Below are 27358 nucleotides of genomic sequence, written 5' to 3' on the forward strand. Positions count from 1 at the left end.
TGCATATTACCCCCTGACTTTGTTTATCTCACTGATCCACCTGAGTTTGTCTTTGTTGACCCTCTGAGTTAACCCAGTGACCTTCAGGGCTAGTTTCCGATGACGTCCATGTTTTTACACATGGCTAGAATATTTAAAATTTTATTTGAATTAATTTTAGGGGATGAAAGATGTGAGATTGATGTCTTGATGAGCTCACTAAAGTCAAAAACTAAGGACTTCGGCATATTTTTCTCTCTCTTTGGTTAAGATTCTCTATATAAAATTGATTGTAATAGACTTTGTTGGTTAAGATCTTCTATATGAAATTGATTGTAATAGACTTTGTTGGTTAAGATCTTCTATATGAAATTGATTGTAATAGATAGACTTTGTTGGTTAAGATCTTCTATATGAAATTGATTGTAATAGACTTTGTTGGTTAAGATTTTCTATGAAATTGATTGTAATAGAATTTGTGACTAGAAATGGATTCTAGTTTATATTAGGAATATCATGACATTTACTTTAGATTTGTTTTGGTTCTTTCATTGACATTTCTTTCTGCAAATATTATGTGTGAGAAATGTTGTTTTTTAATTAGTGGAATTGTGGTTGTGCTTCTGCTTGTTAATATTATGTGTGAGAATTGTTCTTTAATTAGTGGAATTGTGGTTGTGTTTTTGCTTCTTAATTATTTAAAATCTAAATCTAATTCCAAAAAGTATGAATTCATTTATATTGTGATAATTTTCTTCTTTTTTTACTTAGAAAAGTAACCAAACAAGAGAAAATGGTTTTCTTATGAATTTTCTTCTAACTTTCCTTACAATATTTTTTCTAACTAAACAATAAAAGGATTATCATTTTCTTTTCTTTTTCTTTTCCTTTCTTTTTTACTTTCTCTTTCTTTTTCTTTTCTCTCCCTTTCTCTCAAACCAAACATAGCTTTAGGGTATATAAATGTAGAAAATAAAACTTAGGGTATATAAGTGCAAAGCTAGGCACATTTAAGGGTATTTAAGTGCTATTAAGCCTTGATTTTATTTGGGTTACCAATAATGATTTTGCTATCGTCTTTTTGTTGTCTATAAGTTGATAGTGACAAATTTTATCCTTTCGATTTTGATAGAGTTAATTCGTCTTTCTAAAGGCTTATACGTGCGCACACAAGTTCCAACGATCTGAACTTTGTGTACATGCTGCCACTCTACTCACGTGTCCATCCTATACTTTGAGATGCGGACCATGACAAAACGGATGGATTTTTTCTTTAGTCATTATCTTGAAAACAAAATAATATCAAATAAGAGTAGTGATAACTGTACTACTCAACTTATACTAGCTCTACATTACAAGGGGAAAAAATGTATAGATTAAACAAGAAAATTATATTGTTGTCAGCATTATTCATCAAATAAAACAATAAAATTATCATTTCTAAACATGAACCATCATATTAGTGAGACACATAAACCAATTCTTAAAGTTTTTCCATTTTTTGGGGGAAAAACAATTGAGTTCAATATCCTTGAAAATATACACGAGATCAAACAAAGAAATTAAAAATTTGAAAGTTAAGGCTGTGTTTGGGAATGTTGATTTGGGCTTGGATTTGAAATTCTGGGTATTTCAAATCCAAATTTCGTGTTTGGGCTCAACTTTAGGCCATGATTTTAAATCAAGTCATTTTATACAGTGGATTTGAAAAGCCCAAAAGTATGGATTTCAAATTTGGGCACACTACTTGGTATTTGCCAAATCCTCACCCCACGAAATCTAACCCTTCAAAACCTCGACTCCTCTTTTTCTCCTCTCTCACGCTCGTGTCAAAGTCCCGACGATCTCGATCTCGATCTCAAAGCTCAAGCTCGATCTCGATCTCGATCTCGATCCATCGCAGGTATCTCTCCTCTCTCCCCTTCTCCTCTCTCGGTTTCGGTCTCCCCCTTTACTCCTCTCTCTCCCCCTTCCATCGAAACCCTAGATCGGCTCTGACTTGACTTTTCTCTTTTATAGCTTGTTTTCATTGAAACCCTAGATCGTCATATTTGTACCCAGCAGTTGAAGTAAGCGATTGTGCCTAGAAGTTGATAATATGAGTAATCTGTCATAATGCATTGCTCTCTTAAAAATTAGGGCTTTTTGTCTTTAGGTCCAATAGTTTACCTCCCTTTATTTTTAAACCCAAGTAGTATTAGTTGTATCTCTAAGTCCAAATTTCTTTTTGTATTTGTCTTTAAACCCAAATCCAAAATACAATACTTTCAGCAGTGGGCCCCCCCATATATTTTTCTTAAATTCCGGTCATACGCTCCCACTTATAGAATTCATTTAAGTGGGTCCCCCTTAAATAAAATAAACGAAATGGAGAGAGAGGGGGGAAACTGGCGGTAAATTTCCCCCCTCCATTCTCTCTCCGTCCTCTCTCTGCCCCCCTCTTCTTCTCCCTTTCTCTCACTCCATTAATAGAACTCAACACTCTCTCCTATAACCCATCATTTAATCACTCTCTCCTACAACCCATCAATTAATTCTCACCAACTTTCTGGGCATTTGAAGGTAGAAATTTGCAATTTACTCAACTACCAAGTTGTTAGCATTAATTTCTCATTTTAACCATGACAATTATTTGATAAGTTAGTTAAATGAGTTCATAAAAAAATTTTAATTCGTTATTTTTAGTAAAATGTTAGATAACTGAGGTTTTGTAATTAACCACCCATTAATTTCACATTAGTTATTTCACATAATTATTTTGCACTTCTTATTTCACATTATTATTTCACATAATTAGTTATTTCACATAATGTTATTTCACATAATTATTTTTAGTAAAATGTTATTGTTATGAATTCATAACAATTAGTTAAATATTAGTTAAATTTGTTATAATTGATGAAATTTTTGTTAAATTTGATCTTAGTATAGAATGATAACATGTAAGTATAGCATGAATTACCAGACTTATAAGTATAGCATATTAATATAAGTAGAGCATGTTATACTGTAAGTATAGCACATTAATACTGTAAGTATAGCACATTATACTGTAAGTATAGCACATTAACCTGTAAGTATAACATGTTATATTGTAAGTATAGCACGTTATCATGTAAGTATAGCATGTTATATTGTAAGTATAACACGTTATCATGAAAGTATAACACGTTATCATGTAAGTATAGCACATTAACCTATAAGTATAACACGTTATATTGTAAGTATGGCACGTTAACCTGAAAGTATAGCACGTTATATTATAAGTATAACACATTAACATGAAAGTATAACACGTTAACCTGAAAGTATAGCACGTTATATTGTAAGTATAACACGTTAACCTGAAAGTATAGCACGTTAACCTATATTTAAATGTTAGTTAAATTTGTATATAATTGATTGATGATATTTTAGTTAAATTTGATCTTAGTGTAGAATGATAACATGTAAGTATAGCATGAAATACAAGACTTGTAAGTATAGTATGTTAATCTGAAAGTATATCACGTTATACTGTTAGTATAGCATGTTATACTGTAAGTATAGCACATTATACTGTAAGTATAGCACGTTATACTGTAAGTATAGCACATTAACTTGTAAGTATAGCATGTTAACCTGTAAGTATAGCACGTTAACCTGAAAGTATAGCACGTTAATCTGTAAGTATAACACGTTATCATGTAAGTATAACACGTTAACATACAAGGATAGCACGTTATCATGTAGCGGTATTTTAGCTGTATTGATTTTATGTGTCTATCTTTGATGAAATTTTTCTCTAAATTTGTTTATTTTTGGTAACAAATATAGATGGATGAAGAATTGTATTGTGCATTGACGGATTTTAGAGGAAACAATCACTTTTTAGAATTAAATGCCAACGGGAGTTACAAAGATTTGGCCGTTGCAGTGCAAAGCCTAATTGCTTGTAGTGAAAGCACGATACAGTTGACTTACAAAGTACCCCACACGCAAGAAATATATGTTCGTGTATGTGATGATGTTGATGTCTCGATAATGGTCAATGTACATCGAAGTTGCAAGGAGAATGTTGTTGTCATGAACGCTGAGATGAATCGAGACATATTATTTGGCATACAAGCTAACGATGTCCATATAAGGTAATTTACACTTTTGATATAGTTTCGTACTTTTAACATTATCACTTTCTTAACTCTTGTACAATTTTCTATGCAGTAATCCGTATATCCCCTCTAGTGATGATCATGTTTCTCATTCACAAAATCCATCGTATTCACAAAATATGTCGCGGGAAGTTGAGAGCTCTAATATGATTCCTATTGCATGGCACAATGCTATTAGAAGTGTTGGTCAAGAATTTGATGATGTTGAACATTGTCGGCGGAGTTTAAGTAATTACTCTATTGCACGAGGATTTAACTTTGAATTTGTAAAAAATGAACGCAAAAGGGTGACAGCAAAATGCAAGGCCGCAAACTGCGAATGGATGGTTCATTGCACCCGTCGTAGAGATAATGATCGATTCTATGTGAAAAAAATATATAGTTCTCATAGTTGCTTGGGAGGAGGCATAGGAAAGGAAGGATATCAACGGGCATCTCGTAAGTGGAATGCTAATCAGCTCAAGACCATATTGAAGGAACAACCCACTTATCGCCCAATTGATTTTCAAAAGAAGCTTAAAATGGAATTTGGTTTGGACATCCCTTATCATAGAATTTGGTGGGGAAAAGAGCTAGCTCAACGTGAGTTGTATGGTGATACTAAATTTTCATATGACCAACTCCGATGGTATAAGGATAAAGTTATAGAAACTAATCCGGGATCAATTGTTCACCTAGAGCATGAGGATGGAAGATTTACACGAGTATTTGTGTCTTATTATGCTTGTTGGAAAGGGTTTATGGAGGGATGTAGACCAATATTGTTCTTGGATGGTACACATCTTTTTGATAGGTATGGTAGAGTTCAATCTAATCAAAAGTTGCATTAATGTACTACTTCATATATTTTATACTTTGTTTCATAATTGTTCTTTTCTTGTATAGGTATAAAGGAACCTTACTTGCTGCAACTGCACTAAATGGAGATGGTGGTATGTTTCCCGTAGCAATTTGCATATGCGAGACAGAAAATGAGAGTAATTGGGAATGGTTTTTGGAATGCATTCGGGACATCCTCTTCAACGATGAAGATCCATATACTCCAGATGATGAACTGGTGTTAATCTCTGATAGGGACAAAGGACTTCAGAATTCCGTGAAGAAATGCTTTCCATGGTCACATCACTCTTATTGTATTCGTCATCTCTTGGCTAATTTTAAGAATAACTTATCGAAAAAAGGCATTACACCACCTTTACGAGATGAATGTGTGCAAATTATGAAGAGGGCCGCTTATGCATACACTTCTCGTTCCTATAACAATGAATGTAACGAGCTACGGCATAAATCAGAGATCGCCTATTGTGAAATGTTGAGGATGAGTCCAGAAAATTGGGCTAATTGTTATTTTCCTGGGAAGAGGTTAATTTTTTTTTTAATTTTAAATGCAAACCTTCAAGATATATGTACCTGCTATACTTACTATTTATTGACATGCATGTAGATATGGATGGTTGACATCAAACGTAGCGGAGTCATTCAATGCTTGGATCAAAGAAGCTCGTTATTTGCCAATTACCCAAACAATTGATAACATTCGCAAGAAAATGATAAGGATGAGTTTTGAAAGGCGGGAGGCATCCCACAAGTGGACCACAACATTTGTTCCCACTGTGGAAGAGCACCTTATTCAGATTAATGAGCAATCACGTTGTCTTTCTGCAATTCCTTCTACTACCGGAAGGTACGAGGTGTATGATTTGCCCACCGTTGAAGTAGATTTGAATGAACGCACATGCACTTGTCATGAATGGCAAGTAGTCGGTGAATTAGACTGCATGCATTAGACTGCATGCACTTATCTATAAAAATTATAATGATCAAATTGGTCAACCAGTCAATCTTGTATTCAGTGAATTAGACTGCATGCAGTAGTTTCTTGTTTCTCACTTAGAATGTCAAATGAAGTTAAAAGCTCAATATTTTTATAGATACTTCATGACTCATTTGAAATTACTTATGTGAAAATTGAGCCATATATCCTAGATAGATTTGAGGATGTCATTGTATTCTATAACTAAATAGCATGTGATGAAAGTGATTAAGAAGAAATGTTTTCTTCATTAGGATTCTTCTCTATTTACTCATCGAGGGTTCAGAATGTATTTGGGCTTTAGATTTTGGTGGGAGTTTCTCAATTTTTATATTCCTTCAAACTATAGCGAGTTTTCCTCCTCCATTCATTGACATAGTTTTTTTGGGGTCACAAATGCATGCTATTTCTTCTTGCATATAATTTTCACAATATTTGCAACACGCAACACACAATCCTTGATTCAGAATTCTCAACAACTCTCAGTTTGCTACATAGTAAATTGTTTGCAGATTTCTGTTTTATCAATAACCACATAGGCAAAAACTACAGCCATATTATTCCATTGCATCCTCATAAATGTGGCATTTTGTGAAATTATGTTGTATTGATTGGAAGATTGAATGGATATTTACGGCATCCAGTGTTTATCATGTCCTAGATAAGACTTCCAGTACGTTCTGTTGTCGATTATTTGGCATTTCAAATACACATGAAATCATATTGATGGAAAGTTCATCTAACTATTAAGCTCAAATAACTGAACATCTAAACAAAGATATCATACAATGCTTGATCGTCTATTTTCCTTCTTGGGTACCCTTTTCTTTTCTTATGTTCTCTTAGTATTCTTCATCGTCAATGGTTGTTGATGGCTTTCATGAAAAATTTTCTACTTTTCTGAACTCAATTCCAAAGCTTTTCTTGAGAAGGCAAGAACATAAGAGAGCAACTGAGCACCTCTTCATTGGTTTTCTAAATTTTGCTTTGTCCAACTTTTGTTAAAATCCGTCATAATGCAGTTATAACTTGCCTAGTCGAAAAATGCATATTACTAGTTTGTTGTGGTTAAGGATTGTGCTAAAAAGTTTTCCATATTTCTTTCCTTAAGTACTTGTAACTTGCCAATGTGCGGTGATATATGCTTCATGCCGAGAAATAAGCATAGTAAGGTACCCTATTTACCTCAAAAATTCATGTCATTCCCAACTTCATGCCTGGACCATGACATGAAGCCTCAAGCCTCATTCTTATATTTCTATCTGCATTACGCATGATTGTGTACTGTATGTGCATTTTCACCAAATACAGAGAAGCAAACTCAATGCTACATATGTTTACATAATATTCAATCAGACAATTATTGAAGAAATGCCGCATAACCTATCGTACCTTTGCTATCTCCTCTGAAACCACATTATGTTTGCAGGAAGAGAAGTAGGTCTAGCATGAAGTTTTCAGGAGTAGTTTCTTAAGGAGTAGTTTCTAGTTTTCAGGTCGGACTACTTTTCTTCATCTTAATGTTATTCTTCACAATATTTTTAACCGAATATTTCTAATTTTTTGATGATTTCTTATGAATGGATTAGGGTTTGGTGATTTTGATGGATTCTTAGCTAATTCAAGTAAGGAGTGCTTGTCTCATCTCAAAGGTACAAAATTTTCATTTTATTGAGAATTCTGTTCTTTTTATTTAGTGTATACTTGATTATGATGCATTTCTAAAATGTATCTTTCATTAGGTTTGTGCAAGTCTATTTCTTTTCAAGTATAATTTCAACTCGCACATCTCCCTTGACACTATTGTTTTGGTGAATACCTTATTGTCGATCTATAATACCTTATTGTTGTGAAGACTGTCATGAATCTGAGCCTTGCTTCTGCCATTTTAGTAACTCGTTCTCCTTGCGGAGTCTCATAATACCTTCAAACAGGAAGATCAGTTTGTTAAAAAATAAAGTCTAAAATGTGTGACTACATATCCCCAAAAATCAGCTGAATTAGCTCAAATTAGCTTCATTAGATGTCAATTATGCTCCAAAAGGGTACACAAATCAAGTTCATGACAGCAGAAAAAACCTGTAATTAATACAACGTGCATGAATGGGTCACTGCAGAACCTGAATGTAGATAACACTGGAAAGAACATGAGAGAACAGTTTGAAGAAGCTTACAAATACTTGCTATCAACGAAGAAATACTATTGGTCTGGAGCTCAATTTTCCAATTGGTCATGAAACAATGATATCACTAACAACTTGTCAGAGTTCTTCAATGCGTGGGTGATTCCAACTACATTTGCCTGTAGTGGACCTCGTCGACTAGATCGGGATAAAAATTATGGAGAGGATGGAGCAAAGGCCAAGAATGTGTAGGAAGTGGAAGGGAAGACTTGTTCCCTATGCAGAGAGGTATGTGAAGATTGGGTGTTTTCATTGTAAGAAGATCAGTTGATTGGGTCACTGCAGAGGTTGAGAATGAAATAGAGGAGAGATATTAATCTTGAGGAGAGGATTTGCTCATGTAGGAAATGGCAGTTGACGGCTTTACCTTGCATTCATGTTGCTAGCATAATTAGCAACATAAGGAATGTTGATTGGGTAGATTACATAGATGATGTGTTTCATGTAGAGAGGTAGAAACAATTCCTATATTATTAATGATTATCTCTTGGTGCCGTTAAGGTTAACTAACAAACAATATTCACTAATTTTAGGTATAAAAAAAACATATGAACTTGGCCATAGGTACTCTGCCATAGGTACTACTACATCCAGGATCTCCTCAATTTGCTTAAATGAACTAGGTATTGTTTACTGTTTTATCCCCTTTATAGTTCTTTCACATTTATTAATTGTGTGTATTTGAATGTTTTTATTTAGAACGAGTCACTAAAACGGCAGAAGCAAGGCTCTGATGTAAGGTTATGTTCGAATATCCCTTGACACTATTTCTTTTCCAGTGTGCTTTTCTCATAAGCAGTCTCAGGCTTTTCTAATGTCAACGTTATGGGTTTTTTTTCGCAGGTCAAGCGTGATATTGTGCTGAGAGTGCTTGTGCTTTGGTCTCACCTTTTTCGGTTCTCATTGTCATTTGATATAGCTTGCTGCTTTGTCGAATGATTGTAGCTTATATGTAAGGGTTAATTGCATATACTCTCTGTGGTATCGTTTTTAAATTGCAACCCCTGTAGTGTACACTATTGCAGATGTGCCCTTGGGTTAAAATTGTGACTGTTTTACCCTTGGACTTACTAATTTCTAGCTGAAGTCAAACAAAAGGATATTGGATTCGTTTGATGTTATTTGGGCCTTCTCTGTTCTCTGAGCTTATTGCCAGAAGTAGAAGGAATTGTTTTTGTATGTTGACAAATGATTCCTGTGAAGTTTCATGAGGACAAATGATTCCTGTGAAGTTTCTTACTTTTGGTGTTTGCATTGGTGAGCTGATATATTGTACTAAAGGTGGTTGTGCTTTGGTCTCATCTTTTTTGTTTCTCATTGTCACTTGTTGTGGTGTTTGCTTCTATGGTGAATGATTGTGGCTTATAGTATACTCCAATATATTGGCATCTGATGGTTTGGTACATTTGCTCTTTTATTGGATGTCTTTGTGAAAGATACTAGTGGAGAGTATATCAAAGTGATCTCCAAGTACGTTAACGGAAAAATTGAAAGATACTTGATATGTTTGTAGAGTTTTCTTCATTTTTATTTTGTTGAAACTCTTGCAAGTTATGTTGGGCAATGAATTTGAAAACTTAGCAAATGTAGTTATCATCGCCAAAATTACCTAAATTTGTGTTTTTTGGTTACTATTTTACAAATCACCATTGCATTTGATGTAAACAAGATGGGTTAAAGAGAATAAATTTTCATCAATTTTAAATTCAAATTCATGTATAATAAAGTACCCAAACACTAGATTTTGAAATCAAATGTTTCAAATCCTTTCATTTAATAAAGATATCCAAACAAAAGATTTATTAAATCATGGATTTCAAATCCTAAATTTAAAATCCCTTGATTTTAAATCAACTTCCCAAATCCAAATCAAAGTTCCCAAACGTTGCCTAAAAGAATTCATAGGATAAATGCGGCGAAGGAACCAAACACAGGTTTGCATGTGTTGGACATCCTCGGATCCCCTAAGATGTTACCTGAGCAACAGGTGTGTGGGCTTTTTTATTTTTTTATTTTTTGATCAAACAGGTGTGTGGGCTTTGGATACCACAGGTGTGTGGGCTTTGGATACCATCTCGGATACGAATGTGTCAGTGGCGCGGGTCCCGCTCCCTTTTCCCGTTGTAGCGTATCTCCTCTTTCCCCCTTTTCGTGTATCGTCATCTCCCCATTCCGATCTGAATTCAAATGGAGCCAAAATCAAACCAAACCCTAGTTTAGAAAAAGAAAAAGGGAACCCGGAGAGCTCCTCATTCATTCTTCTCCAATGGCCGAGAGGGGGGAAGCTGTTCTTCCACCACCACCTCCTCCTCCTCCTCCTCCTCCGAAGGTGGAGGAGAGCGGGGGGGTTGAAGGAAGCGACGATCACCATCAACATCATCAACAACATCAATACCATTTCCAGCATCAGGATCCGTCAACTTCAGCTTCAGCTTCAGCTTCGACATCGGGACCAGTGGCGAAGAGAGCTCGAAGGGATAGAGTTTGTACGGCGAAGGAAAGGATCAGCAGGATGCCCCCTTGCGCCGCTGGAAAGAGGAGTTCCATCTACAGAGGAGTCACCAGGTCTCTACCCTCTATCGCCTTAAATTTATCTTCAATATGAAACCCTAATTAAGATTCCAGTTTTGTCACGGGGACTTCTTACAGTTATGCTGGTATCCAACTTTGTACAAACGCAAAATCCTCAAATCATCGTGGGAAATTCTGTTAGAAAAGTCACTGCAAATAATCAAAAAGAGTAATTTCAGAAAGGTTAGAAACGCAGGCTTGAGAGGGGCAATAGTTGCCGCCTTCGCAGAGACGATTCAATGTGACTACGCCTAGCGGTAAGAACCCCCGAGATAAGCCGGCATCAAAGTTTACTGCGAACTTTGATCTCTTGCTCAATGGATGTTTGCCCCAAAATAAAATTAGAAATCAATTGTAGAAAATATAAGTCAGAGAGAGAGAACATAAGCTGCTCATGTTTCTTCCCTGTTTTCATCCTTTATCGTGATCCCTTTTTATAGCATCTTGATTTTCCCGTTGGAATAATTGCTGCCATCAAGGTGGAGGAATTCATGCTTGTTGATGAGGCCGGAGATGACGCCGACGTTGCCGAAATATGGGGAGGAATTGCGGGATTTTTCTTTAGAACCGCTCGGAGGAATAAAAGGAAAGAGAGGAGGAAACATCGGATTTTAATTGGGGGAAACGGAACATTTAGAAGATAAGGAAAGAAGTAGGTAATATGCAAATACACCCCTCACAAGACAATATTTGCATTAAAGAAGAAACTTTAATCTTTTAATTCATTCCAACAATCCCCCCCAAAAGTTTGAGTTTCGGAGAATAAAAGAATAATAATAATAACAAAAACAATAATAATGGTAACAAAATATAGGTCGGGCTACCTCATATTATGAATTCGGCAAAGATAGCTTTCGGCTTTGAATCTTTGCTTAGTGACATTTGTCGCAATCTGAGGAGCATAATGGATTAGACCTTGAATTAGGCCCCTTTGATCAGAAATTAACAAAAGCACACATAATATGCATCCATTTATTGAGCGAGCGGGTTGGAGCGATAATGACCATGCTCACAATAACCGTCTCATGAGAGTTACTAGGACTCAGCCTCATGTCCCCAACCGCGGCCTCACTGTTCCTCTCACGGAGGTAAGTCCTCCAAGGGTACTGTAACTGGATATTGCACCCCCCATAAAGGTTGGACTTATTAAGAGTAGAACTCATCCTGCCCAGTCACATCATAAGTGCACTATCACTATAGGAATGAGGGAGTAGCTAACATGGTGCAAGTCATAAATGCATCCAACACTACAAAAGGAGTATAACTAGGAATGAGGGAGTAGCTAACATGGTGCAAGTCATAAATGCATCCAACACTACAAAAGGAGTATAACTCCGAAGGTCAGTGCTCCACACGAGATCACCAATCTAACTCCGAAGGTCAGTGCTCCACACGAGATCACCAATCCAGCTTGTTTCTACCACATTGAACCTTTTTCGTGAGAATAATTCATCAATCAAAGGTTGGGTTCCCGCTGTCAGTGAACTCTACTATGGGCTTAACCTCATTCCTCTCGATGATTCTAGGATTGCACTCTTAGATAGACCATTTGTCAAGGATCATCAAGATTCTTTTCAAACTTTATAAAGTTTAGAATCACAACTTTGCCTAGCAGGCATTTTATAGATAACTTATTTGAATATGTCTGTTATTCATATATTAGACAAACATATATGCTTTGAATTTTACAAGTGCTATCATGCATATATTTAACCAACTTTCAAGTGTACCTTTGATGCATTGTATGAAAAAATACATCATAATGCAAAAAGGTAATGATTTTGAATTATAGTATCAGATAAATCTGAAAAAGTAGTGATGCATCATATACATAGAAGTTATAAGATATACCTCTTGATTTGATTTTTCAGGACATTTATTCATCACATCTCCTGTAACTAGGCATATTAGTTGATAGAGCATATTTATATCAACACTAATCATTTCCTGAAATCTCAAGAGAAAACATTATATATGTATAGTCAAATGAAGAGCTATAAAATGATTCGTTCCATTCACTATTAAAGTGATAGGACATCAAAACATGTTAGCATTGTTATTGATGTCTCTTATAAAGAAACAATGGATAATAGTTAAACATTTTCAATTTAAATGTCAAGGTTTTAAACAAGATGCGCTCATGTATGAGCATAGTTCCTTGAGAGCTTTAGCAGATGTATTGACAACAAGGAACTGCTTGTTATGAGATATATAATGCTCTCTAAGAGTGCTACAAATCCAGTAGAGAAACCAATTCTTTAATTAAATGAAATAGCTAAGTGCAGCTAAATGCACCTGCTGGACCGAACTACGATGTAATACATCCTAGAGTCAAAAGGAGGATAATAGACATCCTATATTTAACAGATTAATTTGTAGATCAAGATTTACAGTCATACTGAAAGAGAAGTTGAATAAAATAACAAACATATATGTTGTAGAAAGACATTTTAAAATGATTCTCTGAGTAAACACTGAGAGTAACTTGTCATGCCTAGCATGCGTTGTAGAAAGACATTTTAAAATGATTCTCTGAGTAAACACTGAGAGTAACTTGTCATGCCTAGCATGCAAAAACCTATATATACTAGATTCCAAAGATGAGCTGTGAATTATGCATAAATGAAATACTATATATATACAAAATGAGTTGGTTGAAACCTTCCTTGAAAGACTTAATCAAAATCTTAGAATTGTCACAAGATATGAACATAATAATTTCACTCTATGATTTGATAAGGACTCACACATTCAAAAGCCAAAGAATAAAATCAGAGAGAAAAAAAAAATTGAAATACATAGAACTAAAGAAACTAAGAACGAGTGGAGACCAAAGATACTACCAGACATTTAATCGGATGAAGGTCCATGACAATGTAGTCATGATGAGAGAAACAATTCTTTAGCACTACCAGACATTTAATCGGATGAAGGTCCATGACAATGTAGTCATGATGAGAGAAACAATTCTTTAGCTACAACTGAAACTGTTGGCTATATAATCAACAAAATGTGCATTATAGAAGTGGTCAAGAGCTCTCTTACAGTTAAAGTGAATAACAGACTATCAGAATTACTGATTGGTAAAGCTTCAGAACCCTCTTTGTAAAATCAGACAAATGTCACAACAAAAAGGACCTGTATGTCTCAATCCACAATTGCTCTTGGAAAGAAACCACTAAGTTTGTTTCGGAAGCAGTACATTAATTTTCTCCATGGTCTACTTGGATGCAAATTCAAGGTATGAAAGATGATGTACTCTACTTTCAGAGGTACATAAACTCCCAAATCCATATTGATATTCATTATCTAAGTCAACAAGCTTGTCCTCTAACAAAAAAAATTAAGCTATCATGTAATATCATTTCTATTATGAAACAAAGAACAAAAAATAATATAAGATTAAGTTCATTAAGCCAAATGTCAAGTTGCTCAACAGTTGCCAGGGCGAAATTAAAAGCTAATATGAATTCAAGCAGTAACTAGCATGATCAAAAATTATCAAGGAAGGTATAGACAACAAAAGCACAAAGGGTTTGCCATAATTAAGCTGTATCGCTTACTAACTAATTTGTGCAACTGGTTAATCCAAAAAGAAACTGGATTAAAGAATAAAATATAAACAAATATGCACATATGAATACCTGAAGGACCAACTTACGATAAACAGAATAAGTAAGTGGGACCGAGGTCAGCCTACGGATTGACCTAAGGAATCATGATAGCTCCTGACTGCCGGAAATTTTTGATTTAGCCTTTAAAATCATGTAAAGAAAGTTTTAGTCACAGTAGAAGTAAGCATACTTGAAGTTAGAAGTTAGAGGAAAGGCCTGTTTATCTCCCTATATAACTTAATGATAACAGACACACTTGTACTGTGCACTGCACACCTTTATGGTGCATAAATAAGCAATGCAATTGCAGTGACGGTCAAGAACGGAAGAACATAATTGGTGCTCCCTATAAACAAATGTTTTCCTTACCAATTATGACCACCGGATTCATCACAAATTCGAAACCTCCAAACAACCATCGTAGTAGAAAGAGGTAATTACCAAACTTTATCTACTACTACCCGGATTATGCTAATAAAAAGATGTGTTAATTATCTAATGGCTTCTAACCATAATATTTAAAACTAAAGAAAAAAAAAATAGATCAACAAACCCACACTGTCATCTATGGCTTGTATACCTTTCATAATTCCCTATACTTCGCTAAGCAGGAATCTTCTGCATCTCTAGGTATTTTGAGGGGCCATCAAACTTGAAAATTAGATCATAAAAGGATGCAGGAATACAAACATGCTACCAACATAACCAAATATACCTGGTTGAGAACATCCATGATTTAAGATCAAGAGAGAAGTTTCCAACTTGGCCCACCAAAAATTCAACTAAAAACACAATTATCTTAACTAGGAAAAGGGCAAACTGACAGGTTGAGTGTACAAGGATACCAGTATGAACAGAAGAACCATCACTGGGTTACAACTACCAGGAAGTTAAATTCCTTTATTGTTGTTATGCATGGACATGTATAATAAGGAAAAACTAATCATTTAAAATTGCAATACGTTAACCTTACATATTTAGCACTCCTGTGTTGTGAAAGTGAATAACATGAACTATAAAGCAAAAGTAAAATTTCTCAGAATCAATATTGTTATGGCTATACTGAAGTTCCTCATTTAGTAGACCAGAACTCATGGATCATGAGGAACTAAGAAAGGAACCTTTTACGGAAATTTGACCAGTTAGGACTTCTAAAAATGTAAGAAAAGGTTTATATGAACAAAACCATTGTTGTTAACTGATTGAAGTGGATGAAACTCTTGCAGAAAATTACAACTCGTATTTCAATTTATACCTTTTAGTGCTTAAGAATTTTCCATCTCTTAAATAATCATCTTTCTATTTTTTTAAAACATAATCCTACGTTACACCATGTGGTTGTCAATCAAGGACAAAGCACGACCTATATATATAATGAGAAACTATCACTCTGCTTCTAAAGCAAAATAAAACAACTGCACTAGCACAATTATATGATAGAATTGCACTGACAAAGTATTACTACAAACTTCTACCCAATGATAAATTACTAGTTACAATTTGGGCATTTAAACAGAAACACACTGTCAAACCAATGGTGAATCTAAAAGAGAAGAGTTTATCTGTTTCAGTACTGCTCCTTTGTTCTTGTGTACGGTAAGTAAGGATAGCATAAGGATCCATACCTCCGAAAAAGTCTGGCTCCGACGAGGACCTGAAGCGTTCCGCAAACCATGGCCTCTCTGCTTCGATTCCGATCGATTGATCGAATGAAAAAAACTATTCGGACTTAAATGTCAGCAACTATAATTAATACAAAATTCAGATTTAATTAGCAACTATGACTATTGTTCTAGATTGTTAGAAAAGTCATTGCAAATAATCAAAAGAGTAATTTCAGAAAGGTTAGAAACGCAGGCTTGAGAGGGGTAATCGTGTGATCACTGCCCTAGAACAATGATCGCCGCCTTCGCAGAGACGATTCAATGCGACTACGCCTAGCGGTAAGAACCCCCGAGATAAGCCGGCACCAAAGTTCATTGCGAACTTTGATCTCTTGCTCAATGGATGTTTGCCTCAAAATAAAATTAGAAATCAATTGTAGAAAATATAAGTCAGAGAGAGAGAACAGAAGCTGCTCACGTTTCTTCCCTGTTTTCATCCTTTATCGTGATCCCTTTTTATAGCTATCTTGATTTTCCCGTTGGAATAATTACTGCCATCAAGGAGGAGGAATTCATGCTTGTTGATGAGGCCGGAGATGACGCCGACGTTGCTGAAATATGGGGAGGAATTGCGGGATTTTTCTTTAAAACTGATCGGAGGAATAGAAGGAAAGAGAGGAGGAAACATCGGGTTTTAATTGGGGAAACAGAACATTTAGAAGATAAGGAAAGAAATAGGTAATATGCAAATACACCCCTCACAAGACAATATTTGCATTAAAGAAGAAACTTCAATCTTTTAATTAATTCCAACAATCCCCCCTAAAAGATTTGTTTCGGGGAATAAAAGAATAATAATAATAACAAAAACAATAATAATGATAACAAAATATAGGTCGGGCAACCTCATATTATGAATTCGGCAAAGATAGCTTTCGGCTTTGAATCTTTGCTTAGTGATATTTGTCGCAATTTGAGGAGCATAATGGATTAGACCTTGAATTAGGCCCCTTTGATCAGAAATTAACAAATGCACACATAATATGCATCCATTTATTGAGCGAGCGGGTTGGAGCGATAATTGCCTTGCTCACAATAACCGTCTCATGAGAGTTACTAGGACTCAGCCCCATGTCCCCAACCATGGCCTCACGGTTCATCTCACGTAGGTAAGTCCTCCAAGAGTACTGTGACTGGATATTGCACCCCCCACAAAGGTTAAACTTATTAAGAATAGAACTCATCCTGCCCAGTCACATCATAAAAGCACTGTCACCATAGGAATGAGGGAGTAGCTAACATGGTGCAAGTCATAAATGCATCCAACACTACAAGTAGCTAACATGGTGCAAGTCATAAATGCATCCAACACTACAAAAGGAGTATAACTCCGAAGGTCAGTGCTCCACACGAGATCACCAATCAACACTACAAAAGGAGTATAACTCCGAAGGTCAGTGCTCCACACGAGATCACCAATCCAGCTTGTTTCTATCATATTGAACCTTTTTCGTGAGAATAATTCATCAATCAAAGGTCCGGTTCCCACTGTCAGTGAACTCTACTATGGGCTTAACGTCATTCCCCTCGATGATTCTAGGATTGCACTCCTAGATAGACCATTTGTCAAGGATCATCAAGATTCTTTTCAGACTTTATAAAGTCTAGAATCACAACTTTGCCTAACAGGCGTTTTATAGATAGCTTATTTGAATATGTCTGTTATTCATATATTAGACAAACATATATGCTTTGAATTTCACAAGTGCTATCATGCATATATAACCAACTTTCAAGCGTACCTTTGATGCATTGTATGAAAATATACATCATAATGCAGAAAGGTAATGATTTTCAATTATAGTATCAGATAAATCTGAAAAAAATAATGATGCATCATATACATAGAAGTTATAAGATATACCTCTTGATTTGATTTTTCAGGACATTGATTCATCACATCTCCTGTAACTTGGCATATTTATTGATAGAGCATATTTATATCAACACTAATCATTTCCTGAAATCTCAAGAGAAAGCATTATACATGTATAATCAAATGAAGAGCTATAAAATGATTCGTTCTATTCACTATTAAAGTGATAGGACATCAAAACATGTTAGCATTGTTATTGATGTCTCTTATCAAGAAACAATGGATTATAATAGTTAAACATTTTCAATTTAAATGTCAAGGTTTTAAACAAGATGCGCTCATGTATGAGCATAGTTCCTTGAGAGCTTTAGCAGATGTATTAACAACAAGGAACTGCTTGTTATGAGATATATAATGCTCTTTAAGAGTGCTACAAATCCAGTAGAGAAACCAATTCTTTAATTAAATAAAATAGCTAAGTGCAGCTAAATGCACCTGCTGGACCGAACTACGATGTAATACATCCAAGGAGGATAATAGACATACTATATTTAACAGATTAATTTGTAGGTCAAGATTTACAGCCATACTGAAAGAGAAGTTGAATAAAATAACAAACATATATGTTGTAGAAAGACATTTTAAAATGATTCTCTGAGTAAACACTGAGAGTAACTTGTCATGCCTAGCATGCTGTTGTAGAAAGACATTTTAAAATGATTCTCTGAGTAAACACTGAGAGTAACTTGTCATGCCTAGCATGCGAAAACCTATATATACTAGATTCCGAAGATGGGCTGTGAATTATGCATAAATAAAATACTATATATATACAAAATGAGTTGGTTGAAACCTTCCTGGAAAGACTTCATCAAAATCTTAGAATTGTCACGAGATATGAACATAATAATTTCACTCTATGATTTGATAAGGACTCACACATTCAGAAGGCAATGAACAAAATCAGAGAGAAAAAAAAATTGAAATACATAGAACTAAAGAAGCTAAGAACGAGTGGAGACCAAAGACACTACCAGACATTTAATCGGATGAAGGTCCATGACAATGTAGTCATGATGAGAGAAACAATTCTTTAGCTACAACTGAAACTGTTGGCTATATAATCAACAAAATGTGCATTATAGAAGTGGTCAAGAGCTCTCTTACAGTTAAAGTGAATAACAGACTATCAGAATTACTGATTGGTAAAGCTTCAGAACCCTCTTTGTAAAATCAGACAAATGTCACAACAAAAAGGACCTGTATGTCTCAATCCACAATTGCTCGAACCCTCTTTGTAAAATCAGACAAATGTCACAACAAAAAGGACCTGTATGTCTCAATCCACAATTGCTCATGGAAAGAAACCACTAAGTTTGTTTCGGAAGCAGTACATTAATTTTCTCCACGGTCTACTTGGATGCAAATTCAAGGTATGGAAGATGATGTACTCTATTTTCAGAGGTACATAAACTCCCAAATCCATATTGATATTCATTGTCTAAGTCAACAAGCTTGTCCTCTAACAAAAAAAATTAAGCTTTCAAGTAATATCATTTCTATTATGAAACAAAGAACAAAAAATAGTATAAGATTAAGTTCATTAAGCCAAATGTCAAGTTGCTCAACAGTTGCCAGGGCGAAATTAAAAGCTAATATGAATTCAAGCAGTAACTAGCATGATCAAAAATTATCAAGGAAGGTATAGACAACAAAAGCACAAAGGGTTTGCCATAATTAAGCTGTATCGCTTACTAACTAATTTGTGCAACTGGTTAATCCAAAGAGAAACTGGATTAAAGAATAAAATATAAACAAATATGCACATATGAATACCTGAAGGACCAACTTATGATAAACAGAATAAGCAAGTGGGACCGAGGTCAGCCTACAGATTGACCTAAGGAATCATGATAGCTCCTGACTACCGGAAATTTTTGATTTAGCCTTTAAAATCATGTAAAGAAAGTTTTAGTCACAGTAGAAGTAAGCATACTTGAAGTTAGAAGTTAGAGGAAAGACCTGTTTATCTCCCTATATAACTTAATGATAGCAGGCACACTTGTACTGCACTGCACACCTTTATGGTGCATAAATAAGCAATGCAATTGCAGTGACAGTCAAGAACGGAAGAACATAATTGGTGCTCCCTATATAACAAAAGTTTTCCTTACCAATTATGACCACCAGATTCATCACAAATTTGAAACCTCCAAACAACCATCGTAATAGAAAGAGGTAATTACCAAACTTTATCTGCTACTACCCGGATTATGCTAATAAAAAGATGTGTTAATTATCTAATGGCTTCTAACCAGAATATTTAAAACTAAAGAAAAAAAAGATCAACAAACGCACACTGTCATCTATGGCTTGTATACCTTTTATAATTCCTTATACTTCGCTAAGCAGGAATCTTCTGCATCTCTAAGTATTTTAAGGGGCCATCAAACTTGAAAGTTAGATCATAAAAGGATGCAGGAATACAAACATGCTACCAACATAACCAAATATACCTGGTTGAGAACATCCATGATTTAAGATCAAGAGAGAAATTTCCAACTTGGCCCACCGAAAATTCAACTAAAAACACAATTATCCTAACTATACCTGACAGAATGGGCAAAAGTGGATGGTGTCCTACAATTTAACATACCAGTATGAACAGAAGAACCATCACTTGGTTAAAACTACCAGGAAGTTAAATTCCTTTATTGTTGTTGCGCATGGACATGTATAATAAGGCAAAACTAATCATTTAAAATTGCAATACATTAACCTTACATAGTTAGCACTCCTGTGTTGTGAAAGTGAATAACATGAACTATAAAGCAAAAGTAAAATTTCTCAGAATCAATATTGTTATGGCTATACTGAAGTTCCTCATTTAGTAGAAAAAGTAAAATTTCTCAGAATCAATATTGTTATGGCTATACTGAAGTTCCTCATTTAGTAGACCAAAACTCATGGATCATGAGGAACTAAGAAAGGAATCTTTTACGAAAATTTGACCAGTTAGGACTTCTAAAAATGTAAGAAAAGGTTTATATGAACAAAACCATTGTTGTTAACTGATTGAAGTGGATGAAACTCTTGCGGAAAATTACAACTCGTATTTCAATTTATACCTTTTAGTGCCTAAGAATTTTCCATCTCTTAAATAATCATCTTTCTATTTTTTTAAAACATAATCCTACGTTACACCATGTGGTTGTCAATCAAGGACAAAGCACGACCTATATATATAATGAGAAACTATCACTCTGCTTCTAAAGCAAAATAAAACAACTGCACTAGCACAATTATATGATAGAATTGCACTGACAAAGTATTACTACAAACTTCTACCCAATGATAAATTACTAGTTACAATTTGGGCATTTAAACAGAAACACACTGTCAAACCAATGGTGAATCTAAAAGAGAAGAGTTTATCTGTTTCAGTACTGCTCCTTTGTTCTTGTGTACGGTAAGTAAGGATAGCATAAGGATCCATACCTCCGAAAAAGTCTGGCTCCGACGAGGACCTGAAGCGTTCCGCAAACCATGGCCTCTCTGCTTCGATTCCGATCGATTGATCGAATGAAAAAAACTATTCGGACTTAAATGTCAGCAACTATAATTAATACAAAATTCAGATTTAATTAGCAACTATGACTATTGTTCTAGATTGTTAGAAAAGTCATTGCAAATAATCAAAAGAGTAATTTCAGAAAGGTTAGAAACGCAGGCTTGAGAGGGGTAATCGTGTGATCACTGCCCTAGAACAATAGTCGCCGCCTTCGCAGAGACGATTCAATGCGACTACGCCTAGCGGTAAGAACCCCCGAGATAAGCCGGCACCAAAGTTCATTGCGAACTTTGATCTCTTGCTCAATGGATGTTTGCCTCAAAATAAAATTAGAAATCAATTGTAGAAAATATAAGTCAGAGAGAGAGAACAGAAGCTGCTCACGTTTCTTCCTTATTTTTATCTTTCATGGTGATCCCTTTTTATAGCTATCTTGATTTTCCCGTTGGAACAATTGCTGCCATCAAGGAGGAGGAATTCATGCTTGTTGATGAGGCCGGAGATGACGCCGACGTTGCCGAAATATAGGGAGGAATTGCGGGATTTTTCTTTAAAACCGCTCGGAGGAATAGAAGGAAAGAGAGGATGAGACATCGGGTTTTAATTGGGGAAACGGAACATTTAGAAGATAAGGAAAGAAATAGGTAATATGCAAATACACCCCTCACAAGACAATATTTGCATTAAAGAAGAAACTTCAATCTTTTAATTAATTACAACAAATTCATGCCTAGGTCCATTAAGTAAATGATTTTTTGGTCATATTAAATTCATTGATTCTAGCAGCAACCTCTCGTTAGCCAAATACTCATTTGTGTAGCTTATCTGTCTGAGTTCACGGCATCTTGGGAGGCATTGGAGGATAAACTGTATTCTTAAAGAGCAAGCCATGATATATACCTCGATGTTGTTCTCCCGGGTTGAGCCACTACTCACTTGTCTAAATTGTGACCGGCATGCTTGAGTGTGTCCTTGCAATACACTGGCAGTGGCTCCTCCATTGCTACCTCATATGCATCTTAGAGAGCTTCTAAAGCCTTGTATCCACTATATCAGGGCAAAATCTATGTTGGGTAATGGTATATCCCAGTTTCTTTAGTCTGAATTGGAGGTCCAGACTGGAGACCGACAATATGATTGTCCTCTCCTCACTGGAGCCATAAAGAATTGTCTGTTCAATTATTGAACTAGACTCTTTAGAATGATCAATTTATCTTCAAAGATGCTTGGCCCATGCTCAAGTACACTATCACCTTCTTCCTTGCTAGCAAACTTGATTTCAGACTGATATGTAGTCATACTCTCTTTCTCATTGATGTCTATAATTCATACATGTATTTTCCACTGTACATCCAGTCCAACGTGAGTATTATCCCACAGGGGATGCCAATTTGGTTTATGCATAGAAAATTTTGAGGCGGCTGTCTGGAATTAGTGCAGAAATTGCATTATTTTCATTCTGTCTCCCTCTATATAATTTGGATCAAAATGAAAGTGTAGCCGTTTAAAAGTATTCTTCGAGTAAAACCTAAGGGTATGCAATTCGGCTGTACACATGACCATTTCAGGCTATGAAGCGTCGGGTTAATCCTATAGTATGACCAAGAGATAGTGATGGAAGTATTGATGGACTTGGTTCTTAAGCCAAAAGCAAGCTGGAAAAGACAGTAGGCATTCCTAAATGAACTATGAAGAGAGGTAGGAAGTTAATTCTCTTGATGTGACCCTCACTAGCAACACTAATTGATTGCTCAAGTTCATGACAAATAGAAGAAGTGAAAAAAATAAAAAATAAAAAGCCAACAAAGCAATCTAGAAATAATTTTGCCACTTGGAAATTGGTGTAAATTACATTAGACATAAAGAAATTAGATTGCATTACACTTAAGGAAAATACATCAATATAACTAAACAATATTGCAGATCCTATTAGTTAAAAGTACAAGGTTTTTATGATTTGGTGGGGAGATCTCTTCTTATTATTCTTCTTTTCTATGTACTTTTGTAGACTTGGTAGTTACAGATGTGAACTCAGTGTTGATTAGCAACTACCTATGTTGTAAGCTTACCAAATTTACCACAATGTTATGCACAAAACTCATGTCTTTGTATTGATACTCTCACACTTTCCTGTTATTATTTTTTTGACTCACCTTGTCGTTTGCTCTATTCTAATTGATGTTTAAAAAGCGGAAGTGTAAGGCGAAGCGTTAGACCTTTTAATGAAGTGAAGAGTAAACTTCAAAGCATGAGGTGTATCCCTCATATGAGTTCAAGTATTTTAATTTTAAAGTTAATAAAAAGTATGAAGATATAATGTATAGTGGTATAATAATTTACAAATAGATACATTAATATCCTGATTAGTAACTAAGAATTAAATGTGTGTAGTATAGATGCAAATCATAATAAATTAATCGACATGCATAACTTATTTATCTTATTTGCACTCACATAGTCATACTAAAGATACATATGACATTTTTAATGATAGTCAAAATTCTTTTATATTATCCTACCTTGTCTAAAGCATACGCCTCAAAAGATGAAGCGCTTCTTCAGTTATGCTTTAAGCGATGAGGCGTAATCTTCAAGGGAAAAATAGCTTCTATCTTGAATTTCGAAGTGTTCACCCTTCAAAAAGTTGTGCAGCGAGTTTCAAAAAAGCTTTTTAAAACATTGATTCTAATAGTGTACCATATATTATGTTTGACTTCCAAGTTTTTTTCTGAAGATTTATGTTATCGCCTTATTAAGTTGTCTAATTCTAGCTAATACCAACTAACATATACTCCCCATACTACCCCCCTCCCCCTTGGAAAACCGCCAAAAAAAGGTGGTGAAAAAAAGAAAACACGCGCGCGCGAGAATGGAAACTTTTGTAATCCTTAGATTTTAATAAGCATTTTAGTTAGAAGTATCGGGTTATCTCCTGATTTATTTCTATTATAACTTTAGAGTGAAAAAAACATTTGTCCATTCATATTTCAATATAATTGTTACAACAACATTGTAATACTAAGTCCATGCTTCGCATGGGTATAAACCAGTTTTTATTGTTTTGGATTCACCTTGTTTTTTGCATATACTGTTCTAATAGTATACTATATCTTATGTTTAAATTGCAAAGTTTTTTTTTCTGATGGTTTGTACTATCTCCTGATTATTTCCTTAATTCTAGCTCATAACCAACTTAAATTCTCTTTTTTTTCCTTTTCTTCCCACCCTACACACACAAAAAAAAAAGAAAAGAAAAGGAAAAAACTATACATATTTCTGTAATCCTTAGATTTAATAACCATTTTGATTAGAGGTATCAGGATACCTTGTGATTCATTTGACTAAGTATACCTGATAACCACTGATGGTTTCTTTTGTTTTGTTTCTTCCCTCCACCCTGATCCCTTGCCACACATCAAAGTAGATTATTAAACATTTTTTTCTTTCATAATCCTTAAATCTGATAACCGTTTTTTTCTTTCCAAATATGTCAGTTCACCTGTTAAATTTGTTGTGATGTTTGATTATAGGCACAGATGGACGGGAAGGTATGAAGCTCACCTTTGGGATAAAAGTACATGGAACCAAAACCAAAATAAGAAAGGAAAACAAGGTACATTTCCTTATCCGTAATCTGTGGCACACAAGAATGATCTTAGGATTATGCACTAGATCTTTTTTCTTACCAGGGTAAGTTTGCAACAATGCTTTTTTGGCCATATTAGTCCGAACTTCAACCTAGATTCAAATCTTTTACTATATGTAGTTCTTAATTTTGATCTTCTTGATCTCTGACATTCTGTTCTGTCTCTTGCATTAACCTCATCGGCTTGTGGTTCTATCCAGTATACTTAGGTATGCTGTTAGCTTCCACCAATGCAATATTTTATCTGCTTCTTTCCTTTTTCCTTTTAGATCTTATGTATATATTGATATCTCATCATAATATGATTTAGGTGCATATGATGATGAGGAGGCTGCTGCTAGAGCATATGATCTTGCTGCTCTGAAATATTGGGGCGCAGGAACTCTCATTAATTTTCCTGTAAGATATATGTGCACATACGTCTTTCTTTGTAGTTATTGATTTATGATCTAAAATTCTTGGTCCCTAAATACATCTTAAAAGTATCGACTCTGAATTATACATCACACCAGTTTTAACTTTAAATGTTGAACTGCTTCAATCTGAGAGGAAATTAATTTGCAAGCTCTGTGTAGTTGGAATATTTTAGCCCTACTTCCTGATACAACCAAAAATCATTTCATGTTTCTAGCGGAAGTTATGGACATTCATTTATCTACTGTTGGACCAGATAATCGAGATTGTTTTGTGTTCTATGAGTTCTTTTCTTTTACCGTGGAAGTCAGACTAGCATCAGTGCATTACTGTAGATTATTTTGATAAGTAGCTTTCATACTATCACTTGTGTTCTATGATAATTCACAACTTTTAAATTACTAGAACTTCAAGAACAAAGGTTTAACATAAGGCTATGGGGATAATTTTCTAACAAAATTGAATCCTAGCCATGCATTATGGCTTTTGCATTTCATAGTCCATTACATTATTCTAAAATCACCTGTTCTTGGAGGATTATTTTAGACGGAGGTTTACAAAATTTCTCCACATGTATGAGAAGGAAGGGTAAATTCAGAAATACTTAAGTCTGTGGTTCTTCAACAAAGAATCTCTCTTCTTTCTTGACTATGTTTCTGGCTCCGTATCCTAAGGTTGATTCTTTGGGTGGTTTCAGTTGACCTAAAGTGTGTTAGCACATAAATTTATTTTCTTCCTTGTATGAGTGGTTTTTCAAGAAAGAACCTCTCTTCTTGATTGACTATGCTGTATGCCTGTATTCCAAGGTGGATGCATTTGGGTGGTCTTGGTGGACCATAAGAGTGTTAGCATATCGATTTATTTTCATCCTGGTATGAAAATTGATATTGACATTTTTAATATTGAGTTATAAGTGTAATATGGGAGCCATCATAATTTTTACGGTTAGAGGAAACTCTCTCCAATTTTTCCCAAATACGTATTCAACTATCCACTTTCAAATATAGTTTTTCAGATGCATACTTCTTCCTATGACTAAGAATGGCGGACATTCTATACTTTGAACAAAATATTTGGAAGGGAAAGTAGAAAACAAATTCTTGTCCGATCATGTTCATAAACACCAACAACAATAGCAACACGAAAGCTTTTACGCCAAATTTTTTGGGGCAGCTACGTGACTGCTACTCTTCCACTCATTTCTATTGAGGGTTATCTCCTCCACTAAGTTAATAGGATATGATAAATGATTAACTCAACGGAGGAAGTAGCCCTCAACAGAACAGTGGAAACTGTAGGATTCATGTAGTCATTCCCAAAAATTTAGAATAAGGCTTTGTTGTTGTTGTTTATGGTCCAGAATGGACTGAGAATTTATATTTTGTTTTCCCTTTCAAATGTGTGCTTGAACAGCACAAAATATGTCACTGAACTCAATGTACTGTGTTATACATGGAAGTTATTTTTCTGAGTAAAGTTTATTTTCTTAAGGGTATTATTCTCCTGATTAATACTTCTTGTTATATAAATGTGTCCAGACAGAACTTGATTGAGATACACACATTGTTATATTTCTTTTCCTGTAGGTCAGCGATTACACCAGAGACCTTGAAGAGATGCAAATGATTTCAAAGGAGGATTATCTTGTGTCTCTTAGAAGGCATGCCTCTCTAGTCTCTATTGTCAATATGGGTATTCAATTCATAGCTTTATAGACTCTGACATATATTAGAATTTGCAGAAAAAGCAGTGCTTTTTCAAGAGGTTTTCCTAAATGCCGTGGAGTTGCTAGGTATAATTTTCTCATCAGAATTGCATAATTTTCCCTTTTCATTTGAGCTGACATGTTTATTCCTATCTTCCTATTTATATCGATAAACTTGGTCAATCAGTTGCGTGCTTCATTCACATCAATCATTTCTATTAAGACATGCTT

The 27358-nt window shown here is 34.9% G+C and overlaps 1 protein-coding gene across 1 annotated transcript in view; it reads left to right on the top strand.

Moving 5' to 3' along the window:
• The window catches only part of LOC109831607 (AP2-like ethylene-responsive transcription factor At2g41710), a 30906-nt gene continuing 13825 nt past the window's right edge, over window positions 10278–27358 (top strand). The window contains exons 1-6 of the mRNA XM_020398964.1: window positions 10278–10691; window positions 24893–24975; window positions 25209–25217; window positions 25319–25407; window positions 27009–27082; window positions 27164–27214. Coding sequence (XP_020254553.1) covers window positions 10393–10691; window positions 24893–24975; window positions 25209–25217; window positions 25319–25407; window positions 27009–27082; window positions 27164–27214 — 605 coding nt within the window. The 5' untranslated portion in view covers window positions 10278–10392. The remainder of the gene's footprint in view (window positions 10692–24892; window positions 24976–25208; window positions 25218–25318; window positions 25408–27008; window positions 27083–27163; window positions 27215–27358) is intronic.

This window comes from Asparagus officinalis, chromosome 2, assembly GCF_001876935.1.
Source record: "Asparagus officinalis chromosome 2, Aspof.V1, whole genome shotgun sequence".
NCBI classification, from domain to species: domain Eukaryota; kingdom Viridiplantae; phylum Streptophyta; class Magnoliopsida; order Asparagales; family Asparagaceae; genus Asparagus; species Asparagus officinalis.